General features: G+C 38.5%; 1 protein-coding gene across 1 annotated transcript in view; it reads left to right on the forward strand.

The window, feature by feature from the left end:
* Positions 1-19,228, forward strand: part of LOC138125273 (metabotropic glutamate receptor 2-like) — a 180,773-nt gene that overhangs the window by 4,903 nt on the left and 156,642 nt on the right. The window contains exons 2-5 of the mRNA XM_069040517.1: positions 10,807-11,392; positions 12,156-12,352; positions 14,487-14,745; positions 15,287-15,817. Of these exons, the coding sequence (XP_068896618.1) occupies positions 10,867-11,392; positions 12,156-12,352; positions 14,487-14,745; positions 15,287-15,817 (1,513 nt within the window). The 5' untranslated portion in view covers positions 10,807-10,866. The remainder of the gene's footprint in view (positions 1-10,806; positions 11,393-12,155; positions 12,353-14,486; positions 14,746-15,286; positions 15,818-19,228) is intronic.

The following is a 19,228-nucleotide window of genomic DNA, read 5'->3' on the forward strand; positions in this document are numbered from 1 at the left end:
AGAGAGAACAGGAATGGGAAGGAAGGAGAAGAGAGAGGTGACGCGAGGACAGTGAGAAGATCGAACACATGCGGCGAAATGAGAGAGAGAAAGAGATGGGAATGGGGAGAAATATGGAGCGAAGACGGCAGGGAGATGGATGAAAGAATAAGGAAGAGGAGAGAAAGAATAGAGAACGAGAGGAGTGAGGGAGAACAATACATTGTTATTTTTATGTATATGTTTGTAATCAGGAATCCGAAAGCCCGGAGGGCAAAATAAAGCATTTTGCGTAATAATTTCAACGGTTTTTATTATTTTTTGAAACAATTCCCGGAGTATTTACTCCGCTATAATAAGTATCCAGTGTTCATTTAAATTTATCCTCAAATCAGAATTCAAGAAGCGGGTCTTTCCTATAGGGCAATCGTGTGGGACGAAATGTGGGCACTGTGTTACGGTGTTGTCGTGCCTGGTTTGAAGACCAATATTACTGAAACTTTCACCGTTTTATCTTAGTTATGACCCAATTATGGGTGTTCCATTTTCCATGATAAATAGTATATTATTATTATCGTGATTGTTGTTATTATTTTAGCTGTGGATTGGGGAATTCGAAGTGTAATTTTTGAAAAGCGGGGACAATATTTTGCAGTTATCGCATAAATCGTTGCAGAAAAATATTGGCAACAATATTTACTGATAACTACCCGCATAGCAATTCTGTTGAAACAGTCTAAGCAAAATTTATGCGCTATTGACACAAATGCCAGAAGCATGTGTGATATCTGACAATATACCGAGCCTTGTAAAATGGCAGCTTGTTTGCAGCGTAAACGTATCCGAAATTTAATCATAATAAAAGAGATTGCGGAGTCGTGTTATTAATTTTCTAACACGCCCGAAAATAATTACATCGCCGAAAGAAGGGGTAACGAATCGATCGACTTAGCACCCAAAAACAATCAAAGTACAATGAGGGGGCGACCGGAAAGATTCCGCTCGAAAAAAGCATACTTTGACATTTATTAATGGTGGATCTAATGGGACATGAGGCGAAAAAATCGCCGTTTTTGTGGCGGTGATAGGAATCAAAAGGGGATCCACCGGGGCTAATGGCCGCAGATGCAGCAGCTGCGAGCTTTGTAAATTTAGAATCGATTAGGTAATCTTAGATCTGAGTGCAAATCAATAGCGATCAAGGTGGTTTGTTTAATTTTTTTCACGAGGGTGCACCAGCGCAAATCAAGTTTCGGCGGGAGATGTCGGTTTCCGGTTTCTGCCACTTCCGATATTTCCTGAATAAGCATGTTCGATCGAAATCAGAAAGCTTTGACAGACGCGGGCTGCTTTATGAAAAACGACGTCAATGACGGTGGAGTTATTTTTAGAGGCAGGGGGCGTGTAATTTTCTCATTGAAAAAATTAATCATTTTTCGTTTATTTATCTCCTTGAAAATTCTATTTTGGCGACTCTTAAGAAACAGGATCCAAGGTTATCTACTATAGAATTTGTGACTCCATTGGTAAGCTGATTTTTCTGTGAAATGTCAAAGAAACGTCAACTAGAATTTGTGACGCCACTGATTTTTCGGTGAAATGTCAAAAAAACGTCAACGACGTGCTGTTCTTAACCTAGAAAATAACATTTAATTCTTATTTTCGCATCAAATCACAAGTTCTAGGCGACTATGTCTTACAAAGTTTCTCCAAAGTAACGCACTAAATTCTAATCTGATTGTCCTAAGGGTCTATTCTCTTAAGAAAATTAATATCAGCTCTCTCCCCGTGCACAATAATTAATTGTTTCGTTTCATTAAACTATTCCGAGCTAATTAGCGCGAATCGGCCGAACGAATTTGATTAATTATCTAATTTAACAAACTTTATTCATTTACGCTCACGCTTATTATAAAATAATTTTCCAAGAGGGTGGAGTAAAAATTCTCTCCGTTCGTTGTTGTTTACCACCACCCGAAAAACCCCGAAAACCTTGAGGGAGTGTGTGGTAGCAATTTTTAAGTGAATGTGGTAATGTCGCTGGCTGATTACACAACGGCAAGTCGTGAATGTTCCCCCAGGGGGAGGCAAAATTGTCAGATTTAAGTTCTCTGTGACGATAACCGTAAAGGGAGACTCGCGCTTAAACTATTACAACCTATTTTGTTGGCAACTGTTGGGGTTTATATCACTATAAAATTACTGTGTGCTGGTACACCCTCAGAGCCGCATTTGTTCTGTCAAGTCAAATAAAAAAAATCTGGGGAAAGTGGAATGTATGGGGGGAAGTATTAATAGTGATGCGAAAAAATAGGAGATTTATTTCGGAGCAATCCTTTTCCTTGTTGAATTCGAGCCAACAGTAACGGAAGCTCAGTTTAGTATTGGATGAACGTGGATTTATTGTTAGATTGATTTTATTTCTCGAGGCCACAATCTAATTCGCTTATGTATTGAATAATTGAATAACCCCCTTTAAAAACCCACAATATTTTTTCGCCCAATATTGATTCCAAGCTTTTCAAAGCAGGTTTCAGGCAGTTAGTCATAACATTGAAAATTGTTATTTGCATCGCAAGGCTAGAAAATGCAAGTGCAAGTGCGAGCACGGTTTGTGGGCAGAGGCGTCAGCCGAGGCGACACAATTGCAAAACACTATTTATTTAAACAACATAAAAGAGCCAAGAAGCGACTGTGACACCACCAAGGTCCTCTTTGTTATTCCTAACCCGTCACTAGTTGTCCACGAAGGTTGTCGACCTGGTGGCCGCCCGCCCGTAAGTCTGATAACCCCCTCGGCCTCTACTGATTCGACTTCTGCTAGACGCAGCTTGCGATAAAGAATACATCATTATTTCGCACTTAAAAAATTATACTAGAATTCCACATGACATTGACATTCAGTGCTGCCAACATAGAAAATTTTTCATAAAAAATTCCTATTGTGATTTTTTTGCTAAGGCAGTGAAATGCCACTTTCATGACGCTCTAGACGAATGGAAAATCAGTATTTTCTAGACGAAGCAGGAAAAATAAATTAATTATATCTCGAGATTGTAAAAATAGAGTAAAAAGAATACTGTGAATTTCGCACAAAATCTCCCTGTTGATTATAACGAGGGAGTCACGCTAATTGGGTCAACATCTCAGGATGATACTACAATAAAAGTTAAACTCTTACTCTATTTGCACATAATTACAGTTTCTCTGTTCTTACCACGTCTTAAAGTGGATATCCATTTAAATAACTTCTGTAAAATAACATTTGAAATGAGTCTCCCCAGCGCAAGATTAATTTCTGTAAGATTCTATGAGTTATAAATTGTCTCAGGAAATGTCTTTGACACTAAAATATTTAATTAATTTGAAGCAGTTAGATTGCAGCAGCTTTAAAAATTGTGCCCAATTATAATAATTTGAGATTCATGACTAATTGTTATTGTAGTTTGATTTTTAGCCAGTTGGAGTGCTTTTTTTTTTCGTTTCTTTTAAATATGTATTCCACTATTTTAGTTCTTTGCATTTTTCATTTCTAGCACCGTAACAATAGTCTGTTATACGATAAGGTACTATAGTGTATTTGTTTCATTAAAATATGATATACAGGGTGTATTTTTAAAATGTGCCGAAATTTTACCAACGAGGTTGTGGGACAACGTTGAAGACTAAAAGCAATTAAAAAAAATTGTATCTCAAAAAATAAATGTAATTTTATTTTTTGATATAGAATTTTTTAAATATTTTTTCCGAGTTCTACATGAAGCCAGTGACTCGTGGTTAAAATTTGGCCACGCATTTCAATAACACCCTGTATAGTACTTTAGAAAAATTTTCAATTTTTTTGAACCTGTGTAAGTAAGTAATGGGAGTTTATTATCCTGATTTTGGAAATGAGTCAAGCTTTTACAAATTTTATTTGAAACTTTTAGTTCTGGAAACAGTTTCCGCTGCTCATCCGGCAGCAATTCCTCCCCCCGAAAACATTTCGGCCTATTTATTTTAATTGTCCTGGATGTTTGGTGCCGTAAATTCCACAGAAAATCGGAAAAGTTTTTGCACCAAAGTCGAATCAGCGCGCAAACCGTCCAGAAGTGGAAAGCGAAGAAAATCTGTAATTGCTTTGAACAAAAAGCTGCACCTAATGCGACCGGCCCGTTATGAAAATTCGCGCAGGCGAATTACCATCCGCCTTTGAAGTGATCCATTCTCGGGGAAAATTTGAATTGTAAACTGAATCTTTCGTTAAGCTAATTAAATTTCTGAATTGCGTTCGTTTGAAGTGCGTCGATGGGTAAGAAGAGGTTTGGAACGCGAAAATCGCGCGCGTAATTAGCGCGATTTTTCAAACAGAAAAAGACACATTTCTAGGAGTTATATTTGCTCGGACGCCGCTCTAATTACATTTACTAATTGCTTTCATAAAAACCGCCAGATTCGTTAAGTTAATGGCGGTTTTTAAAGCAGCGTCCACGCACGTGTGAGCTTTGTCGGACGAAATTATCTCTTGCCATGGAAGCTCTACCATTTTTCTGTAATGACGCAAATGCTGCAACCATTATCGTACTTTCGAAAAAAAATACCTGCCGGCTAGGATTTTCCACGTTATTTAACAGGCAATGCGTAGAACTTCCAATTAAAAGTTTTATTTTGGAAAAAAGATGATTTGGAGCGTCGATAGTTTGAACTGCAACAGAATGTAAATATTAATTAAAAATTTTACGTTCCGTTAACGTTTACAGAAATTTAGTACGCTTTAGTTTGATTTATTTGAGTGCTTATTAAAACTGTTAAAAAAGGACATAGTGTAGTTAAGGAACGACTAGAAGGTTACTGTTTATGACCTCAAAAATCCATAAATCAAACGACTTTAATTATTAGTGCGAATAGTTATTTGCAGTAAGAGTGAGGAAGTCAAAGCTTTCATTCACGCGGCGCTTCGTGGACGAACGTGCAACTCGCGTGAACGAAAGCGGCCTTACTCACGAGTTCTGTATTATATACCTTAGAAAGTGAGTCTGTAACATTGTATTCAACATTTAAATAAAAATAAATCACATTTTTGTACGGATCTGTTGCAATGAAAAAGTATAAAATACACAATAAATAAAAAATTTTAACCTCAATAAAGTGGTTGTGTGCATGTTATGGAAATTGGGGAAATGGATGATGGGAAGTTATATGTTCCTGATGATTTCCTCGAAGGGGCAAGTGCCATCTGAACGAAAACCAGTGTGTGAAAGACAGTGAGCGAAAAATGATGAGCGAAAGTGAAGTGAACGAAAGAAAAAGCTTCACCCACTGGTAACTATGGATACAGATCGACTTTCTACAGTGGATATCTCTGTAACTATTGTGTTGTGATATTGCATTTTCAAAATTACTATAAAAAACTAGCAATAATAAAAAAATAATAAGACAAAGTAAACAGGTTGGTAAAATTTTACCTAACTGAGACCTAAATGTGATATTTACATTTTTTGCTGAAAAAAAAACGTTAATGGAACGAAATGTACAAACGTAAAATCTTATTGGAGAGCAAAGAACACAATTACTACATTACATCCCATCACGCTGTGACTTTGTTGCTACCTAAAAAACAAAAATATAAAATACACTCGCATTATAATCTTTCTTTTAATTAGAAGCAGCTCACGAATCATTCGAGCCCCACTAATTAGCATTCAGAAATCGTGTGAACAACGAAATTTCCTCGGAATAACAATTTCGCAAGCTCAAATTCCTACTTAACTGCGTTTTAGTGAGCATCTCGCAGTTCGCTTAAATTTGAACGATGACAGAAAAAAATTAAACTCAGCTGAATCGGAACAACATCAAAGCTGCTTTTTATTGCGTCTTTACGTTATTTTCATTTTACGGTTATTTGTTACATCCCGTGAAGCAAACATCCACCTGTTTTAATATTCTATTGACGAGTCGCGAATCGAATTATTCTATAAAAACGTTGATGTTTTGCTAGGTTTGATTCTAGTGTCGTGGGGCCATTAGTTGGCCATTTCATGCAGAAATTTCTTATTTGGCAAAAGTGACGCCTTCTTATCGGCAAATCTTGCGCTTTGCGTTCATTTTGTCGATTCTACTTATCATGTTTGTGCGTACGTTGCGTGTCTTTGCTGCCAGATATCTCTTTCTAACAGAATCGATGCTCGTTGATCTCCTTCTGTTGATGTAGAATGTCGTTACTATTATAACCTGCTCATCCGTAAATAACAGCGAGCGTGGGAACTTGTCATTTACGATAACTCCCGTTCTGCTACATTTAGTTTGTCTTTCATTAAGTACTTCATTTGGTCTATCCAGTAAATAGTGCTGACAGTGGAAGAAGATGCGGTCTAAGCTTTACGTTACATTTACCTCATATAATGTCACGTTGCATGCTGGATCTCTCAGAAATATGATCTGCATTGAAAACCAGAACTTTGTAACGTCATCTCATTTTTCCACAACCGATTTTAAAAAATCTATTCTTAAAACAATTCACAGCATTGTAGAAAATAGTGAGCAAAGATGGCAATTGAATCACTAGTGAGGAAAAAATATTTTCTCACTAGTGAGGAAAAAATATTTTCTCACTAGCGAGCAAAGTGTAACGTTTTGCGAGTTTGTCGATGGAGGGCGCCAAATATGTTGTACTGAAAGTTTTTTTAATCTGTTTTTGTGATATTTTTTATTATAACGTATGTAGTATGCACTGAGCGCTTATTCGGATAGGATTCCGCTACGACATGACCCATAATTTGCAACGCCTGCTCTGATTTGTTTTCGTTTTGATCACATTGTACTTGACATTCTTAGCCTTGAACCATGACCAATCACGTTCTTTTGAGTTTGTCATCCTGTTGGCAAGTGAGAATTTGAATTGCAAACACCTCTTGTACTTGCAGTGTCTTTCTCACCACTCATTGAAGTTTCCAGATCTCAATAAACAGGATCAGCGTCCTTGTTCAAATGATTGCGATTTAATTCTTCTTCATTCTAGTCATATCATCAGATATATTTTCCAGTTCAGAAAACTTCAAACCACATATTTCAAAATATATTTTTTCAACTTTTTTGTTCCAGTAAGGAAGTCACAATTACTCTTATTATTCTTGTTTTCGAAAAGTAGATCTAGAACCGTTCTTTAGGTTCGCTCATTCCAGAAATATTTGTAACATTAGCCTCTGCATCCCTTTCCTTGCAATTATTTTTCTCTTCAACAATCACTTTCAGTAAAATCAAGCTTTCCACTTTCCTTTATGAAATTGCGGCACACCACATCTTGATCCCAACTAACGAGAATCGTGGGAACCAATACTGTGCAAACAGTGTACATTCAACCACCCTTGAAACAGATATCTGCAACTGCTTTGTGTACCCAATCCATTACTTCCCAGAGCTCTGGCTCTGTGTTTGATTAACATAGTGGTGCACTTAATGAGCTTTCTGCATCCAGCGCCAAACTGAATTATGGCTGGAATTGTGAACAATCATTCTCACCAAAACACGAAAGGAAAACAAGCTCGACCTGTTTGTGGAGATTTTTCGCTGACAGCAACCGGAGCACTTCCGGGGATAATTTCCATCGTAAATTCTCGAGGATAATGAAAGCGCTAGCTCTGCAATGATGCAAAATTGGCTAATTTAGGCGATTATTTATATTAAACGAACTTTGCCATAGTAATTTCTTGCAAGAGTAAATAGAGGTAACTACGAAGGAGCTAGTTCTTGGAGTTAATGGAGTCGAGAACGTGATTCAAGGATAATGAGTTGTTCATTTTAGCGCCGCGTATTTTCTCCTTCATCCAATAATCAGACAAGAGCAACAATGTCTCTTGTGGAAAAATGACTGTCGCTGGCAGCCCCCACAATTTTTTATCTTCAGGCCTGATTAATTCCGGCAAAAATTAATCTCGATTTTGTATTTGTTTTGAAAGCCAAAAACATGTCTCTCTACTCGAGTGGCGATGTGTGCTTCCCCATTGCAATTAATAGTTTACGAACTAGATGAGGTGATCTCGCGTGAAACAGGATCAGGGTGGTACAATATAAAATTACGTAGGAGTTGTTACACTGATTGTGGCTGTAGGTCTGGAAGTTAATAAACTACTCCTGCAAGGGAGGATGCTGCAATTGCATTTTAAATGTAGTAGGAGTGGAATTCCCTTCCAAACCAATCTGTTTGTGCTTTTGTAATATTGTTGTAGCGTTGCACTTGCGAGAGATGTCAGATAATTAAACATTTTTGACATAAAACCAATAATTACATTTGTTGGGAGAAACAGGTGTTTCCTTGTAATGCCAATATTGCATCCTGTGTGGAACGAAATGGAAAGATAAAATTTAAAATACATTTCAACGGTTGTCTGGATTTGTGGAGCTCTCACAGAATCAAAATGCATAATATTCGTCTCAAACAGTGTTGAAAAAATTGTGATTATTTCCTGCGACTCTACTATTCTTGCAAAATATATTTTTGTCGTGTTCTCAGACGAAATCAATCATGCGATTCCTTGCAAATAGTTCTGCACTCTCAGATCAATAAAACACAGTTTTTAAACTTGATGTACCAGAAATACTAACGGAAATAGCGAGCTTTGCGTTTCAAGAAAATCCCAGCGCCGCCACCATTTGCACAAAATATCTTTTGAAATTTCCGGTACTTCAGCTGGAGAGAGAGTCATGCAGGTCCTTGCATTCGATTCGTCGCAACGAAATCTATGAGACACAGTTTTTAATTTGATCTAGCTACAATAAACGTAAAAATTGAGACATTTCTGATGAATATGTCCCGGCGCCTCCACCATTTTTAAAAATATCTGAGCAGTTTTTTCAACTACGCAGCATCCAGAGCCGTGCTATTTTCTGCATTTCGCTTGTGATTAAATCTATAAAATTCTGTTTTTAAATTTTATCTCATTCAAAAGAGATACAAGAAATTGCTTTGTTCAAATAAATTCCGATGCCTATAAAGATGTGGGATCCTAGTAGGCGTTGAAAGTTGCCAACTCGTTCTTTGCAAGCTTGAACGCTGTATGTCCATTCTCCGCCTCTTTTAACACCGTTGCGATAACAAGATATTGTAATGAACTTATTTTGTTCAAGTGTGAAGACCATTTTAGCAATCACTTCTAAAATATTTGCGAAGTTATAAAATTCTGCTGATTTTCAATATAAAAACAGATAAAGACAATACCTTTATTGTAACGCCACCGGAAATTATCTAGCTTTGGAAGAAGCTTTTTCTTTTGAATAAACAGACCAGGAGAGCAAGAAACAATATAGCAGAATTTCGACAGCGGAAATGAGGTTAGGTTGACTTTGTGTTGACAGCTTGTGAATATTTGCCAGCGTGTGATTAGTATTTCATGAATAACTAGGTGGCAAATTTAAATTCCAGAGCCATCTGCTATCCTACATTCTTTTATAGACAGTCTGTACCTTTTTCCCAAACACTACTGCGATTTGCTATTATTAAATCTATAAGTTTGGTTTAATAACTTGTAGTAATAAGTAACAAAGACATTTTTACATTTTTCCAAAGGAATGGCAAAATTTTAATCAAGCAAATTTGTTAGAAGTGATATCGACAATTTGTCTCTGAAGCTTGAAGCTGAATCCTCAGTGAATATTACTCCGACAGAATTAAGTTTCGCAAAGTGCTGAATATCTCAATAATCGAGACCTTCCAGACGCCAATAAATATGAGTGCTTTCCATCTACACGTTTTTCACAACACTCCGTAAAGTCGGCTGACGTATCTGCAGACATCTGGATCATTATTCTTAAAGTGCTCTAAGAGGTGCGCCAGTAAAACCGTAATTTCCAGCAGACCTGAAGACAAATTTTAATTTCGGTAAAGTCATAAAATGAACGCCGATCAACGGTGATTTTATTGGAACCCCTTTTGAAACTTTTGTATTAAATTGGGACGGGATTTTTAAATGGCCGTAAACTTCGCTCTTATTTGATGTAAAAGTGGCAGAGAACGAGGTAGACTTTGTCGTTTTTACAGTTTAACAGCGGACTCTGCTACGGTTTAGGTTTATTTGGCGATGCCGTAAAAAGTCCCGTCAACTTGGCGTTTATGTCTGGCACTAACAGATTTTTTTCTCAGCAACTAATCGTTAAAACGACAAATAATAAGGGGGGTGACGTTCTCCGGAAGTTTAGCCAAATATCGGTGAATAGTAATTGTTTCAGGAAACAGCGTAACTAGATGTATCGATTCGACTAGTTCAGGTGGAACTGGGTAGAGTTGGGAATAGTTAATTAGCCAAATTAAAGCTCAGATTCGAGGCTCGAATAGAAATTTGATCCAGTTGGCATTCCGCACTAGACCCTTGTCACAGTTTTAAATTTAGTCTCGATCATAAACATATCAAGTTTTGTGCTGAACTTGCAAAAGCTTGACCCTTACTCAGGGTTTCGGAAAAGCTCCTTTATCTAAATGTTAACTGCGCAAAATTGGAATCGAAAGCCGGCTGGATAGAGTGCAGGGAGATGTCTTTTGCATTTAATATTTCTTTATTTCGGATTTAAAAAAAAAGCGATCCGGTTTTGTCCTTAAAAAATTCCACTTGTACAATAACTCGTGGAATATTTATCGAGTTGGGAAGCTTTTCGGTTCGGTCAATTTAGAAAATCTCGCGCCGGTTCCAAAGTTTCCACAGTTTAAAATTTAATGTCTCCGAGGCTTTCAGAACTTCTCAAATAAATTGCCGTTGTTTCGGAAATATGAAAGTCGATAATCTCAATCGCAAAAAAGCCATAAAGAATTCATCCAATCCGAAATTGGTCGGTTTCGTAACAGGCTCTGTTTGATTTCAGGTCATGAGTTTACCGAGGCCCCTCAAGGAAATTGCTCTTAGGACTTAATAGCCTCCCAAGATGTTATCGTTTCTTTCGGTGGTGACCTTGGCGATCGCTTCAGTGGCGACAGTTCCCGATATGAAGCCAAACTTTGTTAATTACACAACACCGGAAACCGGAATGGATTCGAGTGGTGTCACATTAAGCCGCTCCGGGAATAAATCAATCGAAAGAGATAAAAGTGACGCCCGGAACATGCAACTATCTCCGGAATGTCAAGGTCGGGGGCTTTGCAACGGCACCAGCCCGCTGAATATTTCAGCGCCGGCTGAAAAAGTAATTATCGAGACACAGATACAGGCCAGCCACAAAAAGTCCAATATTCCGGAAAAAGGAGGAATCAACGGCGACAACCTGATTACGTCATCGAGTAATTCGGTAAAAGGAAGCGGTAAAAAATCTAGCCCAAATGCAAGGGAAAAGGACGAGAAATCGACCGAAGGAACAACTCCGCATAAATCCTCCCTTCCGGTTGATATTTCTGTTGGGGAAGTTCCAGGAGGACTCGTCGGGAGAAATATGAATTCAATTTCGACTACGAAGGGTGAGTTAAATCTGTACAAAGGCACATTTGTGTTTGTTGGTGGGACGTATGTTTGGGCACGAGTCAGAAGCAGCTGTCCACTTAGGCGAGTAAGGTAACCAGCTGGAGCCAGTCTTTCAACGAAGAGAATTTTCCTCAATTAAGTGTCAAATCCTGCAGAGTTGTTAAAAAAATACGAAATAGTGCTTGTGCAACATGTATCGACTGTTTTTTTAAATTTGGCGCCGAAGTTGGCGATGAAGAGTCGATTGTGAACGCACCACTGAATTAGAACTCCGATCAGCCGTTTAAATCTAACCTTACTTTTTGTGTTGTTTGTGTTTTTAATGTGCAATTTGAAAAATGGTGGTGCGTTCACAATCGACTCCTCAATGCCTACTTTGAGGATAAATTTAAATTGAACACCCGATATATTAACTGTTTGTTTTTGGAATCAATACTAACTGTTTATAACCATTTTCATTTAAATTTATTCTCAAAGTTGGCGGTGAGGAGTCGATAGTGAACGCACCACGGATTACAGATCACGGATCCGTTGTTTCTAACCTCACTTTTCCCGCACTTATTGCACAACATACTATAATTTGATTGGTCTGACATCCATAAACATCTTTTCAACGTTTTTAATTTTGTAAATGGCTGAATCTACCACAAGTCTTTCAAACCAAAAAGCAGCAACGTTTTTAATTTTGTAAATGTCTGAATCTACCACAAGTCTTTCAAACCAAAAAGCAGAAACGTCTGAATGATACGTCGCCTTCAGTTCCAGCAAAAAACCTGCGACATAAGGATAAAAGGACGCCTACCTTATCGCAGAATCAATCAATTACCACTGAAAGATCCACGGTTAACGTCGTAACATCAGGCGGTCCTTTGAAGAGCGGTACATCTCCGGTTCCTCTGAAACACGAGGATTACAAGAGCGACCCAGTCTGGACCACGCACTCCACTCACCCACAGGTGAGTATAATTTGCGCTTTATGGAAATTGCGTATTAGAGAAATAATTTACATTTTAATCGAGAGTGGTATTTATTCTTCGGCGGCGCCTCGAGAAATCGGAATTTATATTATTCCGCGGAATCCGCCGCGCAAAACTAAATAGTTTTTTCCTGCCATCCGAGAAATGTCTGTTATCCATTGCGGGAGTAATTACGAATTAAAAAAACAATTAAAAAATTTTCGGGTGAAATTAATCTCCTGCGAGATGTCATAAATCGCAAGGAAAAAATCGTTCTTTTAGGATAATTAACTCTATGCTGAACTGGCATAGTGAGACGACGCTATTAACTGGTAGAGCTTTGGACCGGAGCTTTTTCAAAGCAATTAATGAAGCAGGAGCTGAAAAGTGTTAAATTAAATTAAAGAATCATGTGGATACTCTGTCTGTCCAGTTTTTTTTGTAAAAAAAAATCTCCGAGGGCTTGGGCCGTCGGAATCGAATCAAACATCTCTTCGCTGCCTCTTGTAATTTATCAAGCAACTCAATTATATTATTTCCGCACGAGTGGTTCCCTTAATTTCCTAACGAATATCGGTCTTTTGATGTCTTTAAAATATTCATCGGTTGTAATAACGGAGCCGCCATAAGAGGCAATCCTGGATTTGGAATATTATTAGACGAATCTGCATGTCTGGCAAATCACAATACGCAATCAGGTAATTAGAACCATTGACCTACGCCATCAATATAATGGAATCGGGTGCCGTTAGCGACTGGTAATCCCATCTGATTTGCATATCCTGTTGGATCAACATAATATGAACAGAAAACATTCTTCTATTTGGAGAAACGACACAGCTTCCAGATTGTATTTTTATCTGCAAGATGAAGTCGCGGAATAATGCCGGGACGCCGTAAAATTTAACAATGGCTTCGGGATAGTATCTTGGAGATGCTTTCCTTTCGGTATTAATAGAGGCGATCAAAGCTTTCGTTCATTAGGCGGACGTTTTTCGAGTTGATTGAAAAGCGCAGTTTTGGTGGAGCTTTGTTATGCACTTCGGTTCTCTTTGGCTGGTCTATTGTTGCACCAAAATTTCATTAAAATTAAATTAAAAATATGACAGCCGTACAAACCAAAATTTATTTTGAGCGTTAATAATCCAAAGCTATGAAAGGAATTTAATCCTCTGCGCTTGTTTCATACGTTAGAAATATTTGGAATCTGATTCATCCAAATCCAAAGCGTGTTATGTCCCAGTCCGTTTAAGAGCTTTCTAGAAAAGCTCAAAGCTCAATAAAATGGTGCAATGCTTGTAATTTTTAAATCAAAAGTACAAAGTAGTAGAATAATAATAACTATAGCTTACACCAAATAACCAAATTTCCGCGAATTATAACTCTTTTATCTCAATGCCGCTCCTGCCGCGAACATTCCAGGTAGGCCTCGGTGCTTCCGGGACATTCGAGAATGTGCTGCATCGGGATTTTTCTGGACGCGTCTCGATTTCTTCATGTGTTAAAATACATACATTTCTAAAATTTTAATTTCTCTTTCGTTCACTTCATTTTCGCTCACTGTCTTTCACTCACTCGTAAATGTTTCCAACTCTTTCTATTTGACATAATTTTGATTTTTTAGGCAACATTTGGTAACTCGCGGCACTTGCCTCCTCTACGACATCATCAGGAACATACAACTCTTCATCATCCATTTCCACAATTTCTGCAACGCACACACAACCACTTTATTGACGTTACAGAACTTTGTTTATTTTGTATTTTATATTTTCCGGAGGTATCGAACAGAACCAAATACAGCCGCTTTCGTTCACTTGAATTGCGTGCAATTCGCGTGAACGAAAGCTTTGCCTTCCCCACTCCTACTGTAAATAGCTATTCTGTGTACAATCGGTTTATTTTTTACAATTTGTCATTTCGAAACCATGTATCAAATGTTGTGACAACGCCGGCGCCATTATCAGACGTACATCATTTAGGGAGTAATCCTCGCCGAGCCGAAATAGCTCTCATTATGTGTCAGTGAACGCGTTGACACTTTAATACAACAAACAAATGTCCCATATCAAATTACACGGCACGACTACTCCCCACGCTATCTCGATTATAAATGCTAAAATATCCTTTTCAGGGGAAACTTTCCTCCGAAGCTTTCAGCACTCCGACTTACGGTCACACTCCTTTGCGGTCCGACGACTCTCCTGAAAAGAACGCCGTTTCTGGAAAAATTCTCAGCAATACGACCGACTTTTCCGGAAGTTCTTTACGGCCGACATGGGAGACAACTCCGTCTAGGACAGTTGTCGACTATAATTCAAACGGAAAAACTTACAACTTCACCGCAACTACTCCACTTTCAACGGGGAGCTCCACGGAAACTGGTCCGCAAGGTATGCGCCAGCAATGATTTTTTTTTGAACTTTCAATTAGCGAAATCGGTGTAATTTGGTGAAGAATTCGGGGTTGGCGGCGCTTTCGCTTCTGCCCCCATAGAAAAAGTTTTGTTGGCAATAAATTCGTGATATTTATCACAGGGTAAGTTTCGAGAAAAACAGCAATTTATGATAGCGTTAATGGTCGTTTGCTACAGTAACTCGTAGGAAGACGAAACTAATAAAATTACGTCGTTGTAATCAGGTTTTATGAGATTTAAGTGATGTTACTAAAACCTATTCAGGGGGAGTACAAGAGAAAATGTATTATGTTTAATAGCAAGAACTAGCAAATCTAAACAAAAACGTTATTTTGATTCTGGTCTGGGAATGCATTATAATATAATAATAACGACAAATAAATAAAAATAAAGTCGACAAACTTTCAACGCCTACTAGGGTCCCACATTCATTTATAGACACTCTGGCCACAATTATTGCATATATTAATTAAGATGCCAGATGGTGGGTTAAGGGTTAAATTGTAGATATTTTCCAGCCACGACAGCCAGATCGAAAACCTACGGGGTCCTGAAATACGGGAACGAGACCCGCCGCCGCCCGTCCGGCCCCATCGCGGACCTCAAGTCCCACATGGAAGCCACCCACCGCACCCATCTCAGCTTCCTAACGACCGAGACATCGCGCGACTACGCCACGTATCCCGACGCGGTAACGGGAACGGGAACGCGATCCGGTTTCGAAGACGTCGCGTCCGGAAATTCCAGTGATAGTGTGAGTAGAGTGCTCCAACAGGAGATTCCGTGGCCCGTGAAAAAGGAAGCCGTCGTAGAGGGTGATTTGGTGTTGGGTGGGCTGATGATGGTGCACGAGAGGGAGGACACGTTCACGTGCGGGCCGGTCATGCCGCAAGGTGGCATCCAAGCTCTAGAGGCGATGCTCTACACGCTTGACAGGTTGAACTTCGGACCGGAACCCCTCTTGAACAACATCACGTTGGGGGCGCACATTTTGGACGACTGCGACAAGGATACGTACGGGCTGGAGATGGCGGTGGACTTCATAAAAGGTACGCAAATGAATGTAAAATTATGTCATGCATTTTCCAACTTGTAATCTCCCTCTGGGACCTGCGGAGCATCAAATCTGTCGTCACGCGCACTCATAAATCGGAGGGGCAATAAAATCTTGATTTTATTGCCGCCATAACATCGTTTCCAAAGCCGACCCAAATTGCCACAATATCAGGCTGACTTGACAAATTTGCTTAAATTATACCATCCATTAGACGCAGATCTAGATTTATCGTGGACACAGTTTTATAAATTAAAAAACTGACGCGTCAGGATTATCTCTTATCCTGTTCGTTAAAGCTGGATCTCTTTGTCCTCGTTGAAAAATGCGGCCGAGCTCGTAAGGATGTGGGGTTAGTGTTGTGGTATAAAAATATTTTTATCGATTTGCTCTGGTCGCGTCTAAAATTTTCTCAGATTCTTTTAAAATGACCTGCATGTTTTCACGAGGGATTGGGGCAGGCTTTGAATTGTTGTGCTGCGGCCAAATATGCTGAAGGAACTCGGTTAAAGGTTTTTTAAATGAGACGGTAATATGAAACAACGAAATATTTAATAAATGCGAAATGGAGTACGGAAAAATTCGGTTAATAACATGATAATGAAACAGCAAATGTGTAAAGATGTTTTATAAATTTAATTTAAAAATTATTTCACCACTAACCCAATCTGTTACTCTTTTTCTACCACAAATTTTTTTACACATCTTTAATCATTAAGATTTCATCAATACATTTCATTATTTTCTTTTCTTTGGAAGCACCAATTTCTTCTGAGAGTTGAATGTCGTAAGATTATTCGATTTCTGGTGAAAGAGTCGGAAAATTTTCAACGCCAACTAGGATCCCACATTCATGTATAGACACTGTGTATATAATATTTCGTATTTTATTTTTCTTTCTAATATAATGCAATTAAATAAAATTAATTGCAAACGCAAGAAGAAAAAAATCTGACATTGTGGTTTGTTGCGTTGTACGAAAATCATTACATTTCATTTTTTTCTCATGTTTTGATGTTTGCACAACAAAAAAAATGGTATCTTGTGATTACGATCACGTAAAAATGTCCGCCAATCAAAATAAAACAATATTTGTTGTTGACCCTCAATAAATATTAATTTCAACCGAAAATATGTTTTTTTTTAATTTTCAAGTGAAATTATTTAATATAATCAGGATCAAATGGAAAATTTTCAATGGTCGAGCATTGCCTGTTTTATCTTTTTTCCCTGGCACTTATTCAAACAAAATATGAATTCGTTACGATACCGAATTACCATGTCACCAGCCGCTTTTTAATTAATGGTGTTCGTTATTTTTTCCGGGAATCCGGTGAGAGCGTAGAATGTACTGGCGTATTTCAGCGAAACTGGAAACTGCAGAGAGGCCGTAATGACACCTTGTTATCGACTACCAAAACGTTGTCAGTGAAAAAGTCTCAAAAATAGTTTTGGCCCAATGACATAAATCCTAAAAATAAGTGGAGACTGTGAAAAAACGTCTTAAAGATTCTGTAGTACTTAATTGTCATGCAAATTATTTTTGTTCACGACCGTGCGATATATCGTATTTATCCCAGGCATTTGAGGCGGGTAATGACGTACTTTATAAGACGCGGTGTGGTAATAAATGTTGTAACGCACTCCGTGCGGTAAAGTCAATAAAACACAAATTGTAGAAAATTAAATTAGCTAATTGATGTTTGATACGTGACGCTTCCTGGATGAAGACTAAAACAACAAACTGCTACTTTTACGACTGAAAGCATTTAAAGAACTCAGTTTCTCTTTGGAAATTGGAAAAATGAATAATTTTAAATTTATTATTATAAATTAAATAAGACCTCCAGTGAACTGTATAAATTAGATTTTTTTTTCCAAATTGGAATTGCAAATAGATTACATTATTTTATTAAAATATCTCAAAATTATTTGTCTGAAAATATTCCAAAGTGATGTGTAAATGTTGAGAATTTCCCATCTGGATTACAGTAATCTAATAGCTACCTGCTTAACACTCTCTCGTAGCCCTTCTTGCAATAAATTGGACAACTCTTCGCAACAGCAATTTTCCCAACGAACTCAAGTTACACGTTATCTCCAAACGTTAAAACCTTTACAGAACGATTTGTTTCGTTAATATCTCTCCCTCGCGTTTCACATTACACGCGGTCTACGCCTGGGGGAAAACCGCGAATTCGATACTCCTAATTTCCAACGAAAAACATTTTAATATCATTGCTCCCACGAATTGGTCTCTGCACACCGCAGCCATATTTTCAACAAAGCCATTTCAACGTTACGATCATTACAAAGAGCCAACTTAGACACAACAACCGGTTAATTCAGTACAGAGTTGTCTGTCGATGCACTGAAAAATACTCGCTTTGTAACAATTTTACTCGAATTTTCCCAAAATGACTAAGTATTTCAGTGCAAGGAGTTCAGATCGTGAAGAACTCTTGCAATGGAAAACGTCTCGAAGAAGAGCATCGTCTTTTTGTCCAGCTCGCTTTTTGTAAAGGGAGAGGAGAGGAGTGAACGAAACGAACAAGTTTAGAGCGTGAACGAATTTCGCCGGGCGTCACCTATTTATCGAAAAGTTGGAACCAAACGCGGCCAATGATCACCGAACAAAACCGGGATTCAACGCTGCACGGTATCACCCAGCATCGTGGCCAAGCGCTTAGCGCGCCGCTTTGCATTAGCGAGGTGCCGGGTTCGAATCCCGGGGCCGGCTGACCTGGAGTGGGTGGTTTTTTTCCCACACCATCACATCTTGATATGAGCACAGGTCTCATATCACACGATAAGGCGAATGCTGGGTCAGTATTCACCCATCACCTACCACCTTCCTTCTCCACACATTCTCACCGTACTTATTCCGAATATTGAGGCGTTGGGAAGCCTCAGCAACCCGCCCTCCGTCGGGGGAATGAAAAATTGCTCGGTTTTAAGGTGTCACGATTTCAGTGGAAGCTAGTATATGTGTTCAAATTACATCTGAGCGTAATTCTTCAAATGAGGTTATTTCAGATAAGAGTGCGGAATGCTCTGCGGAATATTTAAGACTGTGCAAATCCTGCTGCTGTGTAGATAGATGTTGATGTATTACCCGGATTTAAGAGCAGTCGTAGCCTACTGATGGTTTCCTGACATGAAAAGCTTCTACTAGACCGATGGATTCTTTACAGCAAACATCCACAGGGGATCGATTGCAGTGGTTTAGTGCAGTCCGGCACGTGCATCACAATTGCGTTGTAGATGTGCGGCGTAAACATGGAATCGTGTCCAGGTCCGTGTACGAACGCTTTCCACCAAAACAACTTCCAAATAAGCTTTTTCGTAATATATTTAATTAATCTGCGTGCACAAGCTCGAATCATTGGGGGTTGTTGTTTACCTA

The sequence above is a fragment of the Tenebrio molitor genome, chromosome 3 (genome assembly GCF_963966145.1).
Source record: "Tenebrio molitor chromosome 3, icTenMoli1.1, whole genome shotgun sequence".
NCBI lineage: Eukaryota > Metazoa > Arthropoda > Insecta > Coleoptera > Tenebrionidae > Tenebrio > Tenebrio molitor.